We start from the raw sequence: 24,027 nt of genomic DNA on the forward strand, positions 1-24,027 counted from the left end.
ACTTGATGCTGCAGTGTTGCTCAGCAGAGTTCCCTGGGACACAGCTTCTGGGTTGGTCTGCCGGACGCAAAGCAGGCAGGGTGTGACTTGGAGGTGGGTGCTGACGTCCCCAGGACTGCAGCAGGGCAGGAGGAACTGAGGGGCTCTGAGCTTGGCTTCCTGTGCTCTGGCTGCTGCTGGGTCAGGGGCCAGTGACCAGGAGGGCCTGAGCCTGAGGGCCTCCTGGGTTCAGGGTGTGGGGACAGCTGGGCTGAACAGGTGAGGCTGAACATCACTCACACTGAGATGAGGTGAGTGCACACGGGGGACCTCAACTCTTAAGGCTGGACATGCACATGTGTGTGCACACACACGTGTACCTGCCTACATGTGTGCACCTGCTTCCAGCACATGCACTCATGGGTGTGTGTGTCCCTCCCAGCCTGCCCGACAGTACCTGCTCAAGCACTGTGACCTCAAAAACGTGGCTTCCAAATCGTGTTCCTAGAGGCCACCGTGTCACATCCAGAGTGCACACCTGTCCCAGGCACAGTCCATGAGGCCCTGGCCCTTTGCTTCACACCTGGGGGTCCAGGATGAGAGGACCAGGGTGCCCCATGCCAGGCCAGATGGTCCAGGGCTGTAGAGGTACCCAGGGAACCTGTGGCAGCCCCAGGCCATATGGTGAAGGCATAAGGGACCTTGGTGTAGCCTGTGGGAACGTGATGGCATCTTCTCTGGGGACCTCCCAGAACAGCGGTGTCCATAGCAGTCGACTTGGCTATGTGAGGGCCCAGTGCTGGGCAGGCCCTGTGACAGGAGGAGGGGCAGAGCCCAAAGCCACAGCTGCCCACCTCCCACCCTTGTCCTGCCCGCCTGGCTCAAGGTGCTGGGGTGGTCAGATGCCCATGGTGGGGCGTGGCAGTCAGGGACATTTACATGCAGTGACCAGGCTCTCGGGCTGAGGGCAAGTGAGGATGAGGCCTGGGCTGGTGCTAGTGCTGCTGGTGGCGCTGACCCTGGATGTGGGGTCCCAGCCCCAGAAAAATTTCCCTAAGGAGTCCAACGCCCTCAACTGGGGCAAGGTGAGTCACTGTCTACTGGTGCCCATGCCAGGACACAGTGGGCAGGGGCAGCAGCAGAGCAGGGCACAGGCTCCTGCCAGGCCCACCTGACCTCTCCCACTGCAGCCCTCCGCCCCAGGGTCCCAAGAGGATCTTGGCCAAGGGGCCTGAGGGCAAGGCAGCAGGGAGACCCTGGGGGGTGCTGGAGGGCATGTGCTGGAGAGAGGAGACCAGCTGGGTGGGAGGCTCTGGTGGGAGCTACAGCATCCCTGGTTGGACCCCGGGGCAGCGGGTGGGCCACAGGGATCTGTAACAGGGAGACCTCTGGCCAGGATGCAGGGGAGGGGCTGAGTGGCCCAGGGCCCCAGGACACCACGGCAGGAAGAAGCCCACCTCTGAGGTGGGCAGGGGAAGCTCTGAGCTGCCAGTGCCCGCAGCCTGGCCCTGTGCCACCTGACCCTGACTGGCCAGCCCGGAGCTGTGCCTGCTGAGAGGAGCAGGCCCTGTGAAGCTCTCGGAAAGGGTGGTTTGTCCAGTCAGTTCTCTGGCTGGGAGCCTGGGGTGGGGGCAGTGCCAGGTGGCAGCTCCAATACTGGCCCCCCCAGTTCTCAGGGTTCTGGTACATTCTTGCGGTGGCCACTAATGCCCAGGGCTTCGTGCCGGCCCCAGACAAGAGGAAGCTGGGGGCGTCTGTGGTGAAGGTGCACCGAGGAGGCCACCTGAGGGTGGTCGTCGCCTTCAGCAGGTGAGTGGGCAGGGTGGTGGGACCAGACCAGATGACCTTGGGGGGCGTGGCAACCAGAGGCAGGAAGGGCCCTGGCCCTGAGCCTGCACCTTCTTGACCTCAGGTCCCAGGGCTGCCAGTCCCAGGAGCTGATCCTGAGGAAAGACAAGAAGAAGCCGGTGTTCAGGAATACCTGTTCGTAGGACACAGGGGCGCGGGAAACTGGGCCAGGTCCCGGCAGCGGCCCTGTGCCCAGAGTGTATGGTGGGCAGGGCAGGCAGGACCCCAGGACAGGGCTGTCAGAGGCTTCGGTAGGATACCTGGGAGACGGGGCAGTCAGAGGGCTTGGGTCCAGAGCTCACTGCATTCCTCTGGGCAGCCTGGCCTGGGAGGCAGGGTCCCGGGCCAGACGGCAGGCCAGATGTCCAGCTGTGGGCGGTATGGACCGTATCAGTGGGCCTTGGGCTTCTCTCGCAGTGAAGGGGGTGAAGGGCTTCCACGTGCTGTCCACTGACTACAGCTACGGCCTGGTGTACCTCCGCCTGGGGCGTGCCGAGCGCAACTACAAGAACGTGATGCTCTTTGGTACGTGGGGCCCTGCTGGAGCCCCTAGGGCCGTGGGCTGCACCCGGGAGTCAGAGCAGAGGGTAGTGGAGGGCGAGGGCTGCTCATGGCTGGCGGTGCCAGCTGACAGGAGGCAAGACTTGGGAGGGGAGGCTGGCAGGTGAGCAGCTGGCAAGGAGGGCGTTTGGTCAGGGTGGGTGGTAGGAGCCCGGGCAGTGAAGGAGACCATGGTGTGCAGGGCCTGGAAGTGGCTGCAGTGGGGGTGAGTGGGAGACCCTCACAGGGAAGCAGAGGCCTCCCAGGACGGTGCTGGGATTTGGGGTGGGTGCAGGTTACAAGGCCTGGGGAGAGAGGGGCAGGGTGGGGTGACTGGGTGTGATGGGGCGGGGGTGAGGCAGGGTCTGTACTGGGTGGGGGTGTGGAGGTGGCTGAAGCTGGGGTAATAGGCCTGAACCCACTACCAGACACAGCGTGGGCACTGAGCAGGCGGCGTTGGAGACGGGGGAGGGGTCCTGTCTCGGTGGCCACATTCAGGTGGGCGTGTCAGGATCCCGAGGCAGAAGGGACTCCCCAAGAGCCCACCTCCAGTGGTGACCCCAGCCCCAGCTCTCCTGCCTTGAAAACAGGGGACAGGGCAGACTGACGGGGTGGGGCAGGGTCCAGGTGCAGACATAGGACAGCGACGGCCCCTGCTCTGTGACTCCCCCTGGCCACAGGAAGACAGAACATCTCCAGCTTCCTGAGTCTGAGGGAATTCCTGGACACCTGTGCCGTCCTGAAGCTCACCGAGGAGGCCACCATCCTCCCCAAAGATGGTGAGGTCCTCTGGGCTCCGCTCTCGGCCCTGCCACCCCAGGGGACACTGGTCCACTGGGCCCATGAGCTGACCGGGGCAGGAATGTCCCCCAGCAGCCCTCTCTCAGCCTCTTCCCTCCCCCACAGCGTCCTGCGCACACACCCTCCTGCCCTGAGAGCCGGCCACCCTGCTTGTTGCCTTCGACTGTGGTTCTCCCAGGCCCTGGGCATGTTGTTCCGGATGAAATGAGAGTTCTTCAGGTTCAGTGGTTTGTTGATAGGTGACCCCAGACTGCAGCAGTGTGGAACCCAGCTCTGACTGCAGAGTGACTGCAGGAGAGGGGGTCACATGCCACCTGGGAGGGAGGTGACAAGTGGGGCCTGTGCCTGTGTCCTGGGCATGGTGCTGGTGCCCGTCTGCTGTGCAATAGAGCGCAGACTGGTCCTGGGAAGCCTCGTCGCCTGCCTTCTCTGTGCCATGGCTGGGTTCCTTGACTGCTGACATCCTCTCAGGAAGCCGCTGGCGATCCAGCAGTGTCCCAAGCCCCTCCTGGGCCTCGGGCCAGGCACTGGACTAGGCCCAGGCACAGGGCTGGGAGCACAACAGCTGTAGAGCTGATGGCCTGTCCAGAGAGGCAGCTGTCAGTCCCGCCATCACCTGAGCGTGCCGCTGCACACCCTGAGAATCACTCCAGGAGCGGCAAGTGTGAGCAATAGCCCTCAGGGAGGGTGGGGCGGGGAAGGGACACTTGCTGGGCCAGGGGACGGTGGGTGGAGGGCGGGCCAGGGAGCACCACTGACCTGAGTGGGGGGATGGCCTCTCCAGGAGGTCAGTGGAGGGCAGCGGGGGCACAGATGCAGGGGGGACAGTGGCCACAGGGAGCTGGCATTGACGGCCAGAACCTGCAGCCCCTCGAGGCCTTGTAAGGGCCTTGTTCTGGCCCCAAAGGGCACAGGGTGGGGGCTGGCCCATGTGCACTGAGTGGGAGATGGGGGCTGAGCTGGGAGCGGCGTGTGTTCCCACCCGCCTTGCGTGGAGAGGGAGCTGCCTCAGTGCGCTTCCCACTTAGGAAACAGCGTGGGCGTTGGGTCCCAACTTACTTTGGGGTGGAGAGTCACACCCACACGTCTGTAGAAACACACCCCTCTGCGTGAGCTTATTAGATTTGGGTGGCGTGCCACTGAGGAGTCTGGGGCTCATCCCACGGGAAGAAACTGTCTGAAAGGTGAGTGTGGGGAAGGAAGAAGGGCTTTATCCAGTGGACAGAGCGTGGAGAAGAGGGAGCTCTGCTCCCAAATCAGTTTTCAACTCCAGGGGCTGGAGGGGCTACAGACATGGGCAGGGGCCATGAGGGAGAGGGATGGGCGCAGGACAGGAATGAAGTATGGAGGGCAGGCTGCACCCTGCTCCCAGGGACTCGCGCTCCACAGCACAGCTGCGCCTGGCCTCCCAGGACTCCACTTTATACAGCACTAGTTTTCCAAGAGCAGCTCCATTTTGAGTTAAGTGTGGAGGTAGAATGACTCCACCTTTTTTCAAGTCAACAGCCACCGTCTGCCCACCACCACGCTAAAGAAAAACCAGGCCCCTGCGCTCATCAAACACACCAGACCAAACACAGCAACCCCCTCGCCCAAGACCCACTGAACGAGGTGCACCCTGAGACTGGGTAGGGTGGCACGCACCAACCCATCATCAGCCAGCCAGTCTGAATACGCCACGACATTAACTGGAAAATCTCCAGCTCCCTGTCCCTGTCCCCCAGCTCAGCTCCATCTCCCTGGCTTTGAAAGCATCTGCCTTCAGGACCCTGGCCTAGAGTCAGTCCTGTGCTCCGGCAGCTCTGCACCCTGAACAAGCTCTTCAGCCTACTCTGCACCTGCCCTCTGCCCTCACTCAGTGCCACCTCCAGAAACCCTGTGGCCACCTTATCCTTGCTCAGCCTTTCTGCAACTTAGAAATCCCGCCATGTGTAAGTGTGACTTGAGTATTACAGAGATGAGCGGTTATGGTTAGAGTAAAAGAACCCGCAACTGCCGGGCTCATGAGCACTCAGAGAACTGCCGCGGATGGAAGTGGGGTAGCACGTGAACTCACTGTTACTCAGGAAGTTCTGCCTCCATGGAAAGACACAGACACTTGGTCCATGAGTGGCTGAGCTCACGCGTGACGGGCTGGGAGAGGGGAGGGACGGTCATATCTCTCCTGGAAACAGGTGCAGACCCCCAGGGGCATCTCCTCTTCCCACTCTCATGGGCTGGAGTCTTTGGCCTTAAGGGGAGAGACCCACGCCATGTTATGGTCTTGGACAGACACTTCTCAGATAACCAACCTGCCTACGTGTAGATCTGAGTGGACTTTGCCCCAAGGTTAAGCCAATGGGGACAGACACAATTTGGAGTCAGGGATGCCACTTGTGGGCCCAAGTGAAGAGTCAGTGTTTTCACTGACTGAAGAGTCCCCTAGGCCACTGCCATCATCCTAACCTGCACAGCAAAGCCAGTGGGGCCTAATAAAGCACTGCCCAGCCAGTGGCCTCCAAGTCAGTGACCTCTAAGTTCACTGAGAGTAAGTGAAGCCAGGGGGTTATTCAGGCTTCCTGGTGACAGAGGGTCAGTGCCCTGTTTCAGCACCCTAGAACACCCTTGCTTTTTTGAGATAAGGTCTGGCTAAGTTGCTGAAGGTGGCCTCAAACTTGTGGTCCTCCTGCCTCAGCCTCCCAAGTCACTGGGATGACAGGCGTGGCCACGGTGCCTGGCTTGATCTCCTCTTATAGGGACCTGTCACACTGGATCAGAGCCCACCCTGAGGACCTCCTTTTTACCTTCATGAACTCTGTAAAGTCCCTGTCTTCAGTCACATTCTGAGGTGCTGGTGTGAGGGCTGAGCATGTGCTTTTGGAAGCCACGATCCAGGCTATAACACCTCCATCCACAGCATGTACCCAACCTCCAACGTGGGGCAGGCCTGGGCCAGTCACTGTGGGTGCCCTGTGGAAAGGAGGGATGCTGGGGGCCCCAAGGGAGCCGCTGGTGCGTTCCAAGATCCAGTGAACGGCATGAGCAGCTCTTATTCAGCCTCAAGGGATGTCCTCCATGGCTCTGTGCTCCTGGTCCCAGCTGGTGATATATCTGCCAATACAATTTCCTTAAAAACTGTGGGTCTCCTGTGACTCTTCTCTAGGCCCTCTCTGTTTGTCAAAAGCCACACTGCAAACCTGTAGAGACAAGAACCCTCCTTTAGGGTTCTGCAGAGGCAGCTGGGGACAGGCTGCAGCACCTCAAGGCTTGTCATTGGCTGGAGCACCAGTGAGGCCTGTCCCTACCTCTTGGGCTCTCCTGCGAGGCACACCCTGAGCACCAGCTGTCTTTGAAGAGGTGCATGCACAGGTGGGTCCTGTTGTAAGAGTTTTGCCACCTGTGACTTTGACTGGCTGTAGTGCCTTTCCGCTCCCATGCCACCTCTGGCATCAGAGCCCCGATGGTCTTCTCCGCCCTGGGCCGAGTGGGAAGCCTCACTCTGGCACTCCCTTCAGCCTGGTGGCGGGCCAGTTCATGATGATGGATGGAGTGAGTGGCCCAGCTTGGCACCTTTGTTCTTGGTGTCCTCACCTGATGGTCCCTGCTCCAGAGCCCTCATCCCCATCTCAGCTTCAACACTGCCAACCACGTGACCAGGGCACCCTTCTTAACCCTGGGGCCTCCATTCCCCTCTGAGCAGTGGACATGGGGCACCTCCTTCCCCCCATGACTGTGAAGATTCATGATTTGGAACAGACAGAAAGCTTGGCAGGCCTGCCCCACCAGGGCACAGGGGTGCTCACCAAGGTGCACTCAGGTCTCACCAGCCTCAGCACTCATTAGGCAGCGGATGCATACGAGTGTCCGACACAGAAGGATGAGCCCCTAGTGGAGTGGATCTGAATGTACCGCTTGGCTCCTGGCTCTGCCCCTAGAGCAGCAGGGGCTGGTGGCAGGCCAGCACACCTGCCAGAGGCACAAAGAGCCTGGTACCTGGCCCCAGCGCTCAGAGACTGATGAACTCACAGTGGGGCCTTCCCCACTGCCTCAGCAGCCTCCACGAGAAGCAGAAAGCCAACTGCCAACACCGTGTCCCTGGCAGGCTGGCCAGTCAGAGAGCACCGGAGAATCCCAGTGTGATCCCAGCCTGACCCGAAAGCTCAGGCCCCGTCCCCCTGCCAATCCAGCCACGAGGATAAGGTTTCAAGGAAAGGGTTTTATTGATTTACCAGCAGAGGACTCACCGGTGGGACCCCTGTCCCAATGGCTGTGATTGTCCCTGCAAGGGAAGGGTGGAGCTTTAAAGAGAGGAAGGCTAGGGCTGGGATCCACATTTTATCAGGAGAAATGAATTACTGTCCATCAGGGGTCCTGAGAGAGCCCTGCCCGGTTCCCAGGCTGGCGTTTCTTTATTCTTGTGGTCAGTGAAGGACAGAGAGTGGCCTGGGGCGTGGAGCATGTCAGTCTTATTTCCCAGGCTGTGAGGGAGCGCTGGAGGGGGACAAGAAAACAAAAGAGGAAAAAATGTCGGTTTTAAAATAAGCCCTGCAGGCTGGGCGCGCGACGGACGCCTGTAATCCCAGCAGCTCAGAAGGCTGAGCAGAAGGATGGCCCGTTCAGGACCAGCCTCGGCCACTTTGGGAGGCCTGAAGCAACTCAGAGAGGCCCTGGATGTGGCTCCAGGGTAAAGTGCCCCTGGGTTGAATCCCTAGTACGAAAAAAAAAAGGCCACTGCAGTCGAGTGGACCCCCGTCACAAGTGGACACGAGCAGAGTTTTCCGTAGGAAGCCTCCGCACGGCCTGGGATCCGGGAACACCAGCGCCAGGCCTTGCCCAGGGCTGGGAGGCGGGAGGCGGGAGGCGGGAGGCGGGAGCGGTACTACCGGGAGCGAGGCGCGGCGCGACGCTAGAGGGCGCTGCGGCGCCGGCTGGGGATGTCCCTCGCGGGCCGCCGTAGGTCCCGGTATAAAGGACGCGGTGCGGGCCCACTCGTCCTCTCTGCGGCGGGCGGTGGGGCGGCCAGATGGCTGTGGCGTGGCCGGGATGCCTGGGCGTTCCCGACGCGGGCGCGGTGGCACACCGTGCCGAGCGCCAGCGGGGCCTCCCAGGCGCGGCCGTCTCGGTGCCAGGTATGGGACCCCTGTCTCCTCTCTAGGCGAAGGGACACCAGAGGGCCGCTGCTGTGCGCCCGCGTAGGCCCCGCCAAGCTCCGAAGGCAAGGACACTGCCCAAACCCAGGTTCTCGGCGTAACCAGCCTGCAGCGAGCCAAGGCCGTCGGGGCGGGGCGGGGTTCCGCGCGATCCCGCGCGGCGAGGCTGGCGGGTGGCGGCCAGTGCTGCCCGGCCCCTGCGGCGCCGATGTGCTAGAGCTCAGCTCCTACTCCGGGGAAGCGGGAGGACGGGTCCGCAGGACGCCCTGGTGGCCCGGAGCCTTACCCTACCGCTCTCCTTTCTGTTTGGGGACCGGGTGCGGCCGCGAGCCCCTGCGCAGCCCGTCCTGGCCTCGCCAAGACCCGTTTAACGCGCGGCCTTTTTTGACTTAGGGAGTTTGCCCGCCCGAAGCTGAGCGCCCGCAAGGAGATGCAGGACCTTGGGTAAGTTGACTTAGGTTCCCTGCAAGCGTCGTCTGTTAGATGTGGCCCTCCTAAGGGAGGGGACGCTGGGAGCACCGCCCCTAGAGGCGTTGCAGTGTGGCTGCTGTGTCGCACTTGCGTCAGTAGGTGGCGGAGAGAAGAGAGGCTATGTCTACGCTCAGTGTTCTCACCCGTGAACGTTTGAATGATTAATAGCCTGACACTGGACACGGCCTCTTGCAGCCTGAGTGTGAGGCCAGCCCTCCACAGCAGGAGGTAGAGCTGGCCCATCCTGCCAGGGGCTGTCCATTAGATCAGTTCTTGAAAGCCGTAAAATGTGGCGACCTTCTCAAGGTCCTTGGAAATGAGTGCTGCCTACCACAAAATTTCTAGAGTGGTGGAATAACAACACCTAACAGTCTGAGGTGCTTGGGATGGTTTTAGGGCCACCAGAGTGTTGGTACTTGGGACCACCTCTGCCATCTCCTTGATTCACTGGCTTGTACAGAGACTCCTGTGGAAACAGGTGCAGGTTGAAACCTGGCAGATGGCTTCATGGGCCAGCAATCTGTCACACACGTGAGGGAGCAGCTTTGAATCCCAGAGCCGGGCTGGGCTACCCTCTCCCCTGCTCCTGTTTTGTGCACTTGGGATCTGAGGGCCCTGGGAGAGGGTGGTGTGTAGGTGCAGAAGTCTCCAGGTTCCTGCAGCTCTGAAGAGAGTCAAGTTGGGTGCGAGTGATCTTTGGCTGTGGGGGGTAGGCTAGTTATAGGAAGAATTAAGTGCAGCACTTGGTAGATAGCCAGTCCTCACTAACCATCTTGTCAGGGACAGGGAGGGCTCCTGACGTTTGGCTTGGTCAACAGTGATAAGTGAAGTAGCCAGCTTTATGCAAGAGTTTCCCATTACCTCTGGTCAACCACAGCTTGAATACCAAGTCCCCAGGAGTAACCGATTCTTCAAGTTTAAACTGCTTTCCACTGAGGAACAGGCTAAAGCCTAGTCACCTGCCCTAGGCATGACTTGTCCTTGCCCAGCACCTCTAGTCTGTATGCCATCTACATCTGTCAGTCATAGTAGCTTGATGGAATGTCTGAACTGTCACTGTGGCAGTGTAGTGTTGAAGTGGCCCTTAAGTTGTACTTAATGGCTCCCAAGTAGATGATAATGTGCAGAGGTGAGTCTCCCAGCCAAGTGTTCAGGGACAATCCACACAGGGTTCAGTACCAACTGCAGCCATCCCCTCGGCTGGGGGAGTGCTGTCCTCTTACGTTTTGTTACTCAATGCAGGAAGGAAGGTGACTGAACCTACTCGTTGGTGTGATCACTGGCCAGGACAACCAGCCAGTTTCTGCAGCCCCTTTGAGGTAAGAGGAAGGACAGGCTGGCCCCTCTGGAGGTGTGAGAAGCTGCCCTGAAGGTGCTGTCCTGGACCTGCCAGCACCACAGGTGGGGCCATTCTGCTGTACCTATGACATCAGGGCAAAGAGCAAGTGGCTATTTCTACGCTCAGTGTTCAGAAACCAGTGAGCACTAAGAATGGTTTATAGCCTGACATTTCTTAGAACTGCAGTTAGGTGGCGCTGGGTACCTGGTTTGCCCCAAAGGGTGGCATCATAGGCCCTGGCAGCAGCCACTGCACACTGGTCTGGTTGTTGCCGAGAACCCTGAACAGGATGCTAAACTTGGTGGTTTTTGCAGTGCTGAGGAACGACGCCAAGCCTTGTGTGCTAGACCAGCACTCTACCACTGAGCTACACCCCCAGCCCCTGGATTTTGGTTTTTAGTTTCTTCACTTGTAAAGTGGGGCAGGGTATGAGGATTAGGGAATCTGACTTCTGGCACAGTGGGATGAGGAAGGGAAGGATCTTCCTGGCTTCCTTCCTTGGAAAGGACCAAGAACCACAGAACTAGTGGGAACTGCTGTGTCCTCAATCCATGTTGAGGCTAGAAGATCACAGTTCCAGGCTACTCTGGCAACTTAGTGAGACCCTGTCCCAAAATAATAAAGAGGGCTGGGGTGTGGCACAGTGGTAGAGTATATAAATTTCAGACAGACTCAAGACTGGATTCCCTGGCAAACCTGGTCTGACCCCCACCATTTCATTTTTCAGATCCAGAGAGGCCAAGAAGGACGTGGCCTGGCTTGGCCTGTGTAGTGCCATCGCCCATCTCCTCTTTCCTGGGGACTTGCTGGGACTAGTTAACTTCTGCTCACAGAGCGAGGTTCAAGTGTTAACACCAAGAACATAAGGACTTATGGCTGAAGTTTCAGAATTTCACCTGGAACAATAACTGAAGTTTTAAGCCAAAAGTGTTAAAGTGCATTAAAAGATTTGCTTCATGTGCTTTGCTTGAGGAGTCTTTGTCTGAGCAGGGACCCCTTGGGGAAAGGGTATGGGTCCCTGCTAGGACCCTTCCTGTGCAGATCCCTGTGACAGTTGCTGAGCACACCTGGTAATGGGGACCTGGTTCAAGGCATAGACAACAACCTCTGTCATTCTGAAGTTTTTAAATTCCTGGACTACTGTGGCTGCCAGGGGTGGGAATTAAGGTTCTTGTCAACATTGCCCCTGCCTAGTGCCTACTTCCCCTACCTCCTTCCTCACTGAACACCCTTCTCAGGCTGCCAACTAGTGCTAGAACCAAAGGTGACCTGGGGCTGGTGGTATTGCCTAGCAGGCAAACCCTGGGTTTGCTTATAGGCCTGTGGCCATGCCCTAGGAGTGTTGAGGCAGGTTCAGCAAGAGCTCTAGAACAGACACTTTGATTCAAGGGCTGCTCCCACCACCACTGGGGAGTGGGGGTCAGCCTGGGGAACTGGCTCCCCAGTCCTCCCCTGAGTAGCACTGGTGGGAGCCTGACTCCACACAGCCAGGCATCACATAAGAGCCGTTTATTCAGAGCAGAAAGCCTCCTGGACCTCAGGCCAAGGCCCTCCTGTGCTCCTCAGCTCTGGCCTTTACTGCTGGAGCAGAGATGTTCTGTCTGGGTTTCTGGGACCCAGAGAGCCCAGAACCCTGGGGGAGGGGGGGACAGTTTTGCAGTGGGGCATCCAGGAGTGCTTCCTGCTGGGACCCCTGGAGAGCTAAGTGCTGCCAGCTCCAGGAGCTGTGGCCTGGGTGCAAGGTGCTGCGGAGGGCCGGGGGCAGTGGCCAGGCCTCAGCGTCAGGAGTACTTGGTGTTGGAGATCTTCTTCCAGAGCAGGGTCTTGAGGTGGCTGAGCACCAGTGAGTGGTGGGCCTCCACCTGACTGGCCAGCCCGCTCAGTGTGGTGCAGGTGCGTAGCTGCTTGCCCAGCTCCTCCCGGAGGTCAGCTGGCGCGCCAGGCAGCAGGTAGTCCCGCAGCAGCTCGCACACCTTGGCCAGGTTGGGCTGGATGAGGTCGCCCTTGCACTGCCTCATGAGCCGGTCGCAGGGGGCCCTGCAGTCGCGCCCGTAGGTGCAGTCGGCACTCTGCTCGCAGTGGCGGCCCTGCAGGAAGCGGCGAACAGCGGCCTCAGGCGCCACTTGCTGCAGGTCGGCCATCTTGAAGTCGTAGGTGGCAGTGTGGCCAACGTTGGCCAGCGTGGTCTCACACATGTAGAAGGTCCCGTAGGAGCCGTGGAAGAGGTCTTCCACAAACTCGAGCAGGCCGATGGCGATCTTGGCACGCCAGGGCCACGCAGGCCCGAACCACTGCTGCAGGGCCCTGTGTAGCGCAGGGGGCAGCAGTGGGCGCAATAGGGGCGGCAGTGCAGCCGGCCAGGAGCCGCGGGGGGCACCCTCAGTGAGGTAGAGGTCCCCACAGCAGCCCAGCAGGCGCGAGGCGTGCTCCTTCTCCTGCAGGGACAGCAGCAGCAGGAACTCGTTGCGCTGCAGCAGGGCCCACACGGATTTGGCCTCCGCCAGGGACACCCTGCTGTCTTTGTTGAAATCAGCCATGAGGAGGACCTGGCCCACTAGGGCTGGCAGGGACGGCAGGTCTCCCAGGTTCGCCTGGCATTGGGGACCAAAAGGAAGGGAGACCACATCACCCAGAGCTGGGGTTGGGACCACAGCCTCATGCAGGACTCATGCAGGCTGGCAGAACGCAGGCTCTGGCTGGTCCTCTGACCGGGGGATGCAGTGGCACCTGACAGGCGGGCTGCCCATATGAGTCTGTGGGGGGAGGTCCCTCAGGGCTGCCCCTTGTAGCAGTGGGCGCTGTGCTGAATGGAGTCACTTCACACCTGACCTGCTCCTGCCACACAGGACACGCTGTCCTCCACTTCCTGAGCCCTTACCACTTGCACTGGAAAGGCCCCTTCTCCAGCCTGCCTCCTGCCCAGGGGTGGGGAATGGGGTCTGCCACAGGGTCCACTTAGGCCTCTCCAGGCTTTGCAGACATGGCAGGTGTGGATGCCACAGCATGCGGCCCAGTGGCCACCAGGAGAGCCCACTGACCTTGAGGAAGCTGAGGGTCATCTCTCGGAACTCCTTGATGGAGGTGCCCCGGGTGGGCTTGTCAAACAGCACCAGCTCCCGCCGGGGGGCCGCCTCAGACCTGGCATTGGAGTTGAGGGCCTCCTCAATGCCACACTTGATGGTCACCTCCTTGTCCTGCCAGAGTCCGCTGTACACCTGGATGAGGCCACAGCAACTTCCATGCAGAGGCCCCTCCCACTGCCACGGGGGTGGCTCAGCCCACCCAGCCTTCCCATAGGAGCACCTGCTGGCCTGGGGCCGAGGACAGACAGGTCCTCCACTCCACCTTGTGCAGCTCACACAGGTCCCGGCAGATGGAGCCCGAGATGATGCCCTTGTGGTACTGGTCACACTGAGGAGGAAGGTGCCAGGTGTGGCCTGGGGTGCAGGGAGGGTGGTAGCCCCCACCCTCACTGACTCCCCATGGGCCCAAGGCCCAGCCATGCCCACTCCTGCAGGGGTCCACGGCAGGGAGGGACCTCATCACAACTGCCAGTCTGCCCCAGGATTCCTGTGTCCCCTCTTAAGCCAAAGTGCTGTTCTCAGAGTAGGTCCTCCACCACCTGCTCCCCTGCCCACTCTGAGCCCAGGCTCTGCTCGCCTACTGGCCTGCACGGGTCCCTGGCCACATGGTGGGCTGGCACCCGCCGGCTGACAGGGCCTTGCACACACTGCAGTTTGAAACCTGCCAGTTCCTCCCAGAGGCAGCACAAGTCCCAGGGCACGCGCAGGCTGCTGCAGTGGGCCTTCTGCTGCGAGCAGTCACCCTCTGACCTGTCTAGTCCCCACTGTCCTGATTCCCGTGACAGGGAAATAGTGACGCTGCTGCTAGACACTGGACATCTAGATCTTCAGGCCCAGCAGCCCACTCCAAGATGCCAGACAGCCCGACATCCTCCCTCACCTCAGACTTTGCTGCTGCTTCCTTTAACTCCTTAAAACTAGGTAACTATTGGGGCTGGGGATGTGGCTCAAGCGGTAGCGCGCTCGCCTGGCGTGCGTGCGGCCCGGGTTCGATCCTCAGCACCACATACAAACAAAGATGTTGTGTCTGCCAAAAACTAAAAAATAAATATTAAAATTCTCTCTCTCTTTAAAAAAAAAAAAGAAAAAAAAACTAGGTAACTATTCATGCTGGGGAATACCACTGAGCTACACCCCATCCCGCTTTAAAAATATTTTTATACCTTTATTCATTTTTATGTGGTGCTGAGGATCGAACCCAGGGCCCCACACATGCTAAGTGAGCGCTCTACCACCAAGCCACAACCCCAGCCCTCACCCCAGCCCTTTTTAATTTTCTGTTAGTTATTTTGAGACAGGCTCTTGCTAAGTTGCTGAGGCTGGCCTCAAACTTGCAATCCTCCTGCCCCAGCCTCCTCAATTGCTGGGATGACAGGTGTGACCACTTTGCCTGGCCCTGACACTTCAAACCGTTATCAACCCATTCCTGGAAGAACCAGGTGAGGCTCCCAGCATCAGAAGCAGCTGTCCATTTCCTCCTGGTCCAGGTCTCTTTCCATCCTAGGAGCCCTCCCTGTGGGCTGATGCGTGAGGACCTGGCTTCACTGTCCTGCCCCAGGTGCAGCACAGAGCAAGGCTCATGCTACTCCATGGCAACCCTGTCTGGGGGGGACACGCTCAGCCCCTCTCTGCTCCAACTGATGGTCATCCTCAGAGCCACAGGCCACTATCAGCCCAGAAAACAGCACCCTGGAGCCCCACCATGACTCCCCACCCTGTCTTTCCTGCTGGCCTGGGCCCTTGCCAGGCCCTGCGGTAGCCAGTGGCCCAGGGAGGCCCCACCCCCAGGCTGGACAGACCTAGCAGCTCCTCAAAGCCCAGGGCGGGTGCTGGCTGTTGCAGTGTGGGGTGAATTCCTGGATGTACATCACTGGTTGCCATGGAGCCCGGGGCTTGCTGGAGCCAGGCTGGAGGGAGGGCAGGAGGGAGGGGCTGAAGGCAGCAGTCCAAGGGTGGAGGAGAAGAGCTGGGCCGACCCAGAGCAGCGGGTTCAGTCCTGTGAGCCTGCCCCTGTGGCAGCATGAAGTGACAGCTCCTAACCAGCGGGGGAGAGGGAACGGGGATGCCAGACGCCCCCATTCCACCACCCCGTGGGCAGGCCCTTCCCAGGGGTCTGGCCTGACGGCCCCCATCAGCACTAGTGCAAGTCCAGAACCCCACAGAGCTACAGACCCAGAGGCCGCTCTGCCCTCAGCACACAACAACCGGGTTAGATTAGGGTCAGGGAAGAGCCTGCTGGCAACCTAGCACCAGGTTGGGTTGGGGCTCTCAGGTCTCAGGTACCTCCCCTGTACTTCACCTGGGTTGGAGGCGTCATGGAGGGAGACAGCCTCCCTGGAAGGTGTGGCAAGGTGGCCACATTGGGACAGGCTTCAGAGAAGCAAGGCTCCGCCTTGGGGACATCTCCCCTTGCCAACCATGCACCAGAGGTGTGCAGACATGCTGGCTCATCCTGCTCACGCTCCTGTGCATGTAGCTCACCTGCAGCCCGCTCCCTGCTAAGATGCCCACCCCTCAGTCCATCCTGGCTGACTGCTCTGGTCACCAGACCTACCTGTGGCAGCCTAATGACATCTCCCCACTCCCTCCTCTGGCCCCCAGCAGAGCCTGCCTCAGATAACAGCCTCCTGCCAGGTCTCCAAGTGGCCCACGCCCTGGCCAACAGTGAGGTCCCCGCCTGGCTGACACTTACGATCACCACCTGGCAGACGTGGCCGCGGCAGAGCTCGGAGTAGGACGAGTAGTGCAGGTACACCATCCAGCTGCCCGCGAAGATGCCCAGCCAGACCAGCAAGACATACTTGACCCTGAGGCCTGGCAGCCGGCCCTGCAGGGAGGCAGAGTGAGGAAGTGCCCCACCCAGGCCCTGCAGGGGCCCAAACTGGAAAGTCTGGACCCTTTCAGCCCTTTCCTGGCCTCCAGACCCATCACCCAGGCCCATACCCACCCTGCAGCTTCAGGAACCACCGATCAGCGCCCCCACCAGGTGTTCCCAGCTGCTCCCTCAGCAACCCCCATGTTGGGCACACCAGGGTCTTCAGCTGGGGCCCCTTGTGGGCAGTAAATCAGTTTTTGCTGAATAAAGAGACCTCTTAGAAACCCCCTCCTGTCTTCTCTCATCTCATGACATTTTCACCTCCACACGGTGGTCTGGTGACTGCCCCTGCCGGGCAGGGGTTGTTCACCCACCTCAGGGCACACTGGGGAAAGTCAGGGCCAGCGGGAGAACTGGGACTGGAGGACGGGACCCCAGGACATGACCCAGCCGCACCTGGGAGGTCACAGACTCAGCACAACAGCCCACGTGTCCAGAAAGGACGATGGACAAGCAATGAGTGGCCTGTCACATGGGACCCCTCGGCCTCAAGCAGGGAGGTCTGAGGCCTGCTGCAAGGTGAACAGTGCTCTCTTGGAAACGGTCGAGGTGGCACACTTCATGCCATGGGTATTTACCACAGATTTTAAAAAGCAGGGAGGCAGCCCTGATCCCTCAGGGTGGGCCTGGGAACTATGATTCCCCAACTGACAGGTCCGAGCACAGGGTATGGGGGGCCCAGAGCTCCTCGTCAGGGTTCTTGGGCACTGGCTCCCACCAGGCTCAAGCAAGATTTCCAAGGGTGACAACCTGGGACAGCTGGATGTCACCTCCCTTGCCCCCAACCCCTGCCAACCTGGCAAATCATAGCCCTTGTGGGGGATGCTGGATTACCAGGCAGCTTGTCCCATGCAAGGGATCAGCCATAGAGCCTGGCCCAGGCAAGGAGGGCAGGAGGGCCAGGCTTAGAGATCAGCCACCTCTAAGGAGGCCCCTGCTGGCACAGAGCACCTCCCCTGGCCGCCAAGGCCCTCTGGTTAGCTCCAGGCTGGCCCATGATCCAGGGCCACCAGATCCTCTGAGAACAGGGCCCAGCAGGGCAGCTGGATGGTTTCTATGGTTCTTCCAGGGGAGGTGGGCGCCCCTCCTTCCCTGGCATCCACACACTGAAGGACCTGCAGCAGACAGACCCTGGGGCCGCTGAGCATGCAGAGCCTCAGTAGTCAGTGGAAAGCAGCAGGGCCTGGGGCCTGGGCAGAGCAGATGCCACTCAGCTGGTCCTTAACCAGGTTGGGCCTCGGCAGCCTGTTCTACTCAGGCCCTGTGTCTGTTTCCGTCAGGTCTGTCCATAACAGAAAACAGGAAAGCAGAGAAACGGTGTGTGTATGTGTGTGTGCTGCTGACGCTGGACAAGGTCGGAGGACTTCCGGCTGGGTAATCAGTCCCAGCAGGGCTGAATACAGCGGTCTCTAAATGGGCTGGGCCCTAGGGGAACAGTCAGAGGGGGATAGGCCCTGGCCAGTGCAAAACGCAAGGGCAGACCCAAGTTGGACAAACTGACAGAGTACCAACAGCCTGCCCACCAAGCCCACCCCACCCTAGCCCAACTCCACCAGGGCTCCAGGCCTTTGCTCAGAGGGTCCCTCCAGGGGCCATCCTCACCTAGCTAGTTCCTATGTGGGCTCCTTCCCAGGGTCATCCTGAACCTCCTGCAAATCCCAGGTGCAGAGAAGGTCTCACTCCTCCATGAACCCCAAGCAGCTGCTCCCCAGCCCACCCAGGCTCCTGGGGTTGGGGAGGGGCAAGCTTGAGTATGAAGGACACCCCCACCCTGCAGAACTGGGCCAGAGCTTTGCAGGGGCAGGAAGGTCCAGCTCCTTGTGGGGCCACTTGGAGAGTAGAAAGGGTCACTGCAGGGACAGTAACAGCACAATGACCCCAGCCTGGCAAGTCTAAATCATGTGCCAGCGGCTCCTCACCACCAACCCAGAGGGGTGTTCCACAGGAGGGGAAACTGAGGCTCTGTGCATGTCCAACTATGGAATGGCAGGATGGGGTCAGATCAGGGTTCTCCCCTTGAGCCAGACCAACCCAGCTTTGACCAAAGCCCTCTCTTGACCCTGGGAGCCGACCCGGTCCCTCAGGATGGGGCAGTGCACACCCCACCTCCTGGCTTAGCAGACAGTCCTTAGACTGCTCAGCCCCCACCACACTCCTAAGGCAATAGGGCCAAGGGCAAAACCTGGCAAGGCCCCCCAGCCCTGACCCAGAGCTGCCCTGGAAGCAGAAGATATGTAAGGTCTCACCAGGGACGATTCCTGACCCAGGCGCTGGGGAACTAGAGGTGGGATGGGGGCTGGTGGCCAGAAGCGGGGCCCAGATGATTTGAGATGGACAGGACCTGACCCAGATCTTCCCAAAGCAGAAGGGGAGAGGGTCCCAGCAGCGGAATGCCCAGCAGCCTGGGCCTCTCCTGAACACAGGAGCCGGGCTCTGGAGGGAATGGTGACTTGTCCAAGGTCACAGGGGGTCAGGACCCGGGCCCTGGCCTAGCGGGAATAGGGACGTCCTTTCTGGGGCGTCCCTATGTATCCAAGTCTGCTACAGAGAAAAACAAATCGTATTTTTTAAGTGGTGAAAAAAGGGAAGGACTCGCGGCCCTAGGCCTGGGGAGCACCCGCGGCGCCCCTGCCCCTCTCCCCGCGCCCCTCCTCTGCCCGTCCTCGCCAAGCCCCTCCCCCAGCCCGGTCCCCGCCGTCCCCGCGCGCGGCCCACGAGGCTGGACGCCGCGCTCCCGCGGCCAGGCCGGCCGCTTACCTGCAGGCCCTTGGAGAAGGGGCAGAGGAGCACCAGGTGCGTCAGGCGCCGCAGCCGCCTCATGATGGGCGCCGGCCGGGGCTGCGCAGCCCCGCGGCTCGGCTCGGCCTCAGCCCCGGCCCGGCCCGGCCCGCCACGGCCGCCGCTCGCTCGCCATTCGGGCCGCGCGCCCCCGGCCCGCGTTAAAGGCGAGGGTGCGCGCCTTCCTGACGGCCGACCGCGGCGCGCGCCAGAGGGAGGCTGGGCGGGGGCGGGACGCGGGCGGGAGGAGGCAGGGGCGGAGCGCGCGCGGAGGGGGCGCGCGGGGGCCGGGCCGGGGAAGGGGCGCGCGTGGAGAGGGCGCGCTGGGGAAGGAGGTGGGGAGGGGCGGGAAGCGCGGGGGAGGGGACGGAGGGGCGCGCGAAGGGGGGCGGGGGCGGGGGCGGCACACGCCCTGCCTCCGGCCTCTGGCTCCCCGGCCGCCCTGCCGGCTGGTCCGCGGTCTGGCCGGCCCGACCACCGGCGAGAGAGCACAGGGTGGGGTGTGGTGGACAGGTGCCGCGCAGAGGACCCGCCCAGGCGGTGGGCAGCGCTTGCGCGTTTCCCCTGGTGTTAAAGAATTGCTCCACATTCGGTCAAAGTCTCCGTTTTTACGCGCAAGCTGTTTGCAGACGCGGCTGTGCGGCCCCCGCCGCTTCCTGGTACTGAGCATCTCCTACCGCAGTCGCCCGCCCAGCCCCTGGCAGCACTGCAGTCTCTGGACCCCGCGTTGTGGAATGGCAGCGCTCAGCCTCGGGGTCTCGGCGACGTGCACATGAGTCAGTCCTTTCTGAGTACTGGTGCGTGGCCCAAGACACGCACATCTCACTTTTTGGAGGGTGTTTGGATCGATTAGCGTTAGGAGTAGTTAGGACGGGGGTGCAGTGAACTTAACACGTTTTCATTTCCGATGGCTGACCCGGGAGGACTTTGCTGGCTGGATCATGAAGGTTTGTTCGACTTCACAGGTAGCTGCCCGAAATCCTCCCCCAGGCTGCAACGTCCTGCAGCCCCTCCGCTGCCCCGCGTCCTCACCCGCACTTGGTATTGTAGGTTTAAATTTTTAGCCAGCTACAGGGAGGCTTTAGACGGGAGGATGGCGAGTGCCAGGCCAGCTTGGGCAATAATTTAGCCAGATCCTGTGCAAAATGAAATTTGAAAAGGATCGGGGGTGTAGCTCCGAGGTGGAGTGCTTACTAACGTGTCTGAGGCCCGGTTCCGTCTGTCCCCAGTACAGAAGTCTTTCCTTCCTAGGTGTGCTGGTGGGCGTGCCCCGCAGTGAGGCCGGTGGTCGCCATTTGTGCTTGCTCCTGAATGCTGAGGTTCCCACCCTAGCTCCGCTTTGCAAAGCATCGTCAAGAGGCGCATTACTGGGACTGGGGTTGTGGCTCAGCGGTAGACACTCACCTAGCATGTGCAAGGTCCTGGGTTCAACCCTCAGCACCATATAAAAATAAATAAACAAAATAAATGTATTTTAAAAAGGCACATTACAACAAATTTAGCTGAAAGTCCGTCCTAGCTGGCTTCGTTTGCAATATAGGACCAGACAACTGAACAAGTGTTTGGTGAGTTGGTTTTATAGACAGAGAAAGGCTGAAGAAAGCAGAAACACAGACAGTGTGGGTTGCTTGTTTCAAAGCTGCTTTCCTTATAGGTGGGGACAGGGAATAGAACAATAGAAAAATAACCGGTTAGTTAATTTAGGGTTATTTCAGGTCACTTTTTTGGGGGGGGATTAAGGATAAAAACAGGGAACTTCGTTATCATGCAGAAGAAAAATGGCCTATTTGGGAAAATTGTGTAAAAAATTTGATTTCCTGGAAGGTCATATAAACAGCTTAGTTTCCATCTGGTGGCATGTGTGGACCTCTGGCCTGTTGCAGCCCAGTGCAAGACCCCAGTCCAAAACAATGGCCTCCTGTAATTTTTATTTAACAGTGTCTCCTGAATCTAAGTCTGTTTATCTGTGGTGCCAGGTGTCAAATCCTGATTCATACTAAGCACACACTCTACCACTGAGCTGCATCCCCAGCACCATTGTCTTTCTTAATGTTCCATGACCTCAATGTCCTTGAAGCTCACAGGCTAGTTATCCTGCAGAAGGTCCCTCCATCTGAGTTTGCCTGGTGTTTCTTTGAGGTTAGACTGAGACTGTGGAACAGTGGCCACTCCTTTGCAAGCTGTCCTTAGCAGAGTTGCTTCCCCTCCCTTTGCCCAGCACTCTGAAAAGTGGCACCTAAATGACTGCAATGTTAGCAGCTACATAGTCTTTCTTTAGGTCTACAGGACCCAGAACATCTGGTGACATTCAGATAACATCAGAATGTGAACACCCTCCATATTCTCTACTCCTGTGCACCAGTTAACACAAAGTATGTGAATTACTGTGAGGCTTAACTTGCAGAAAAGTAATGTTTCTCTAAAGAATTGTAGGAACTAGGGCTGGGGCTGTAGTTCAGTGGCAGAGGGCTTGTCTAGCACATGTGAGGCACTGGGTTTGATCCTTAGCACTGCATAAAAAAATAAAAGGCATGCTGTTCATCTACAACTACAAAAATATTTTAAAAAATAATTATAGGAAATAGCCAGGTGCTGTGGCCACACCTGTAATCCAAGCTGCAGGAGCCTGAGGCAGGAGGATTGCAAGTTTGAGGCCAGTCTGGGCAATTTAGCAAAGACCATATTTCAAAATAAAAAACAATATAGCTCAGTAGAACACTCCTGTGTTCAATCCCCAGAACCACAAGAAAAAAATTACAAAACCTAGCCCCAGGAGGTCAAGATCAGTTGCTATGTTACAACCAGGAAAAGACAGAGAAAAACCCTAAGGAGCACGTGGTCCTCTTACCCTTACGCCGCACCTCCTTTCCCTCTCTATGGAAGCCCTTTCTCAGTCCTGAGTTCCCTGGGATGGCCTTTTTTGGGGAGGGGCTAGCCCCCCCATTTTTCAGGGCTTGGCCCTTGAATGACCTCATTTCCTTCTTATCAGCTCAGGTGGAGCAGATGGACTTGGTTCTGGCGGGCAGAGAGTCCTCAGAGCGTGGGGCAGGGGCATTTGATGCCAGCTGTCTGCTGTGGGTGAGGCCTGGCTGGCCGTGGGCTGAGGGGTCGGCGGGTCTCCCCACTTCCCCTTGTGGCCGGTGTTGGGGAGGCACTCTGAGCCCCTGGAAATGCCTATAGCTGCCGCCGCCTTTTCGACTCATTGATTGATGAGTCCCACTTGCAATAATTGATTACAGGGAAAGCCATCAAATGCAGATCAGAACAGCCTTTTCTTTTTTTCCCATTGGGGTAAAATAAATATAACATAAAATTTCTGTTTTAGCTCTTCCCAGGTCCACTGTTCAGTGGTGTTGGCCAGCACCTCTGTCCACCCACAGGATTCTCTTCTTTCCTCATAAGCACATTTCCAGCCCCTGCCCAGCTCCCTGCATCCACCACTCCACCTCTGTGAGTCTGGATTTGGTGACCCTGGGGACCTCATGGATGTGGGATCCCACAGCACTGTCCCCTTCACCTTTGCTTCTTCGAGCACAGTGTCCTCAGGGTCATCCAGGTAGCAGAAGGTATCAGAATGTCCTGGGGTTTTTTGCAGTGCTGGGGTTGAATCCAGGGCCTCACATGTTAGGCAAGTGCTGTGCTACTGGCTGCATCCTCAGCCCTTTTTATTCAATTTTATTTTGAGACAGGGTCTCGCTACGTTGCTCAGACAGGAATTGAACTTGCCGTCCTCCTACCTCAGCCTCCCCAGTGGCTGCAGTCCTGCAGCAGCTCGACTAACTAAAATTTTATTTATTTATTTATTTTGTAGCACTGGGGATTGAACCCAGTGGGGCTTATCACTGAGTCACATCCCCATCCCTATTTATTTATTTATTTATTTTTTAAATTGCTTTTATTTTTTAAATACACGACAGCAGAATGCATCACAATTCTTATTACACATATAGAACACAATTTTTCATAGCTCTGTTTGTATATAAAATATGCTCACACCAATTCATGACTTCATACATGTAAAGCTGCTTTTTCCTTTTTTTTTGATAGAATGCTAGAATTCAATCTATATTAAGAAAAATCTGGATTACAGAGGTAACTTTCATCCTCTTAAATCAATAATTTATCATTTTTTTTGTTGGTCGTTCAAAACAGTACATAGTTCTTGATATATCATATTTCACAGTTTGATTCAAGTGGGTTATGAACTCCCATTTTTACCCCATATACAGATTGCTGAATCACATCATTTACACTTCCATTGATCTACACATTGCCATTCTAGTGTCTGTTGTATTCTGCTGCCTTTCCTATCCTCTACTATCCCCCCTCCCCTCCCCTCCCCTCCCCTCCCCTCCCCTCTTCTCTCTCTACCCCCTCTACTGTAAATTATTTCTTCCACTTGTATTATTCTTCCCTTACCCCTCACTTCCTCTTGTATGTAATTTGTATAACCCTGAGGATCACCTTCCATTTCATTTATTTATTTTTAATATTTGTGTTTTACTTGTAGATGGATGCAGCATCCTTATTTATTTATTTTTATGTGTTGCTGAGGATTTAACCCAGGACCTCACACATACAAGGTAAATGCTCTACCACTGAATGCCAGCCCCAGCCCCCCTTTTTATTTTTAACACTGAGACAGAGACTCACTAAGTTACCTAGGGCCTCACTCAATTTCTGAGACTGGCTTCAAACTTGTAATCCTTCTGCCTCGGCCTCCCGAGTTACTGGGATAGCGGTGTGCTCCACACACCTTGCCACCAGAATTCCCTTGCTTTTTAAGGCTGAATATCACTCCACTGTGTTTAAGCCATGTTGCCTCTCCACCCTCCATCCATGACACTTGGGATGCTTCCACCTTCCAGCTGCTGTAAGCCTGGATGAATGTGTATCTGTCTGGGAATTCAGCTCTTTTTATTTTATACTCCAAATTGGAATAGCTAAATTCTAAAGTAATTCTTTATTTGTTTATCTAGGTGATTGAACTTGGGGGTACTTTACTACTGAGCTGCAGCCCCGCCCGCTTTTTACTTTTTGACCTTGAGACGGAGTTGCCCAGCCTGGCCTGGGATTTGCCATCCTCTCTCCACTGGGTGTGTTAATCAGCTTTTTGTCACTGTGACCAAAATGCCTGACAAGAACAACTTGGAGGAAGAAAAGCATATTTGGGGTTTATGATTT

The 24,027-nt window shown here is 58.0% G+C and overlaps 2 protein-coding genes across 13 annotated transcripts; one reads left to right on the plus strand and one right to left on the minus strand.

The window, feature by feature from the left end:
* Window positions 1–57: 57 nt before the first annotated feature.
* LCN10 (lipocalin 10) lies at window positions 58–11,068 on the plus strand. Of its 11 annotated transcripts, none has more exons than XM_081280119.1 (12): window positions 58–1,064; window positions 1,649–1,788; window positions 1,892–1,962; window positions 2,245–2,352; window positions 3,048–3,146; window positions 3,274–3,395; window positions 3,640–4,796; window positions 4,893–5,099; window positions 5,904–8,276; window positions 8,691–8,741; window positions 10,011–10,087; window positions 10,835–11,068. In XM_081280119.1, the coding sequence occupies exons 1-6, from the start codon at window positions 957–959 to the stop codon at window positions 3,300–3,302; spliced, it is 555 nt and encodes a 184-aa protein (XP_081136245.1). In that variant the 5' UTR covers window positions 58–956; the 3' UTR covers window positions 3,303–3,395; window positions 3,640–4,796; window positions 4,893–5,099; window positions 5,904–8,276; window positions 8,691–8,741; window positions 10,011–10,087; window positions 10,835–11,068. The 11 variants fall into 11 exon arrangements, with proteins under 11 accessions (XP_081136245.1, XP_081136244.1, XP_081136246.1 ...); XM_081280118.1 differs by having other exon boundaries at window positions 61–1,064; window positions 3,274–4,352; window positions 4,668–4,796; XM_081280120.1 differs by having other exon boundaries at window positions 61–1,064; window positions 3,274–4,796; window positions 5,904–8,362.
* A 533-nt stretch (window positions 11,069–11,601) lies between these two features.
* Window positions 11,602–19,118, minus strand: DIPK1B (divergent protein kinase domain 1B). 2 transcript variants are annotated; one of them, XM_081279122.1, is made up of 6 exons: window positions 18,823–19,070; window positions 15,883–16,017; window positions 13,411–13,518; window positions 13,262–13,322; window positions 13,146–13,231; window positions 11,602–12,698 (listed from the first exon to the last, which is right to left on the minus strand). In XM_081279122.1, the coding sequence occupies exons 1-6, from the start codon at window positions 18,883–18,885 to the stop codon at window positions 11,889–11,891; spliced, it is 1,263 nt and encodes a 420-aa protein (XP_081135248.1). In that variant the 5' UTR covers window positions 18,886–19,070; the 3' UTR covers window positions 11,602–11,888. The 2 variants fall into 2 exon arrangements, with proteins under 2 accessions (XP_081135248.1, XP_081135247.1); XM_081279121.1 differs by having other exon boundaries at window positions 13,146–13,322; window positions 18,823–19,118.
* Window positions 19,119–24,027: the final 4,909 nt, after the last annotated feature.

The sequence above is a fragment of the Spermophilus citellus genome (genome assembly GCF_964194105.1).
Source record: "Spermophilus citellus genome assembly, chromosome: 2".
In the NCBI taxonomy this organism is placed as follows: Eukaryota; Metazoa; Chordata; class Mammalia; order Rodentia; family Sciuridae; genus Spermophilus; species Spermophilus citellus.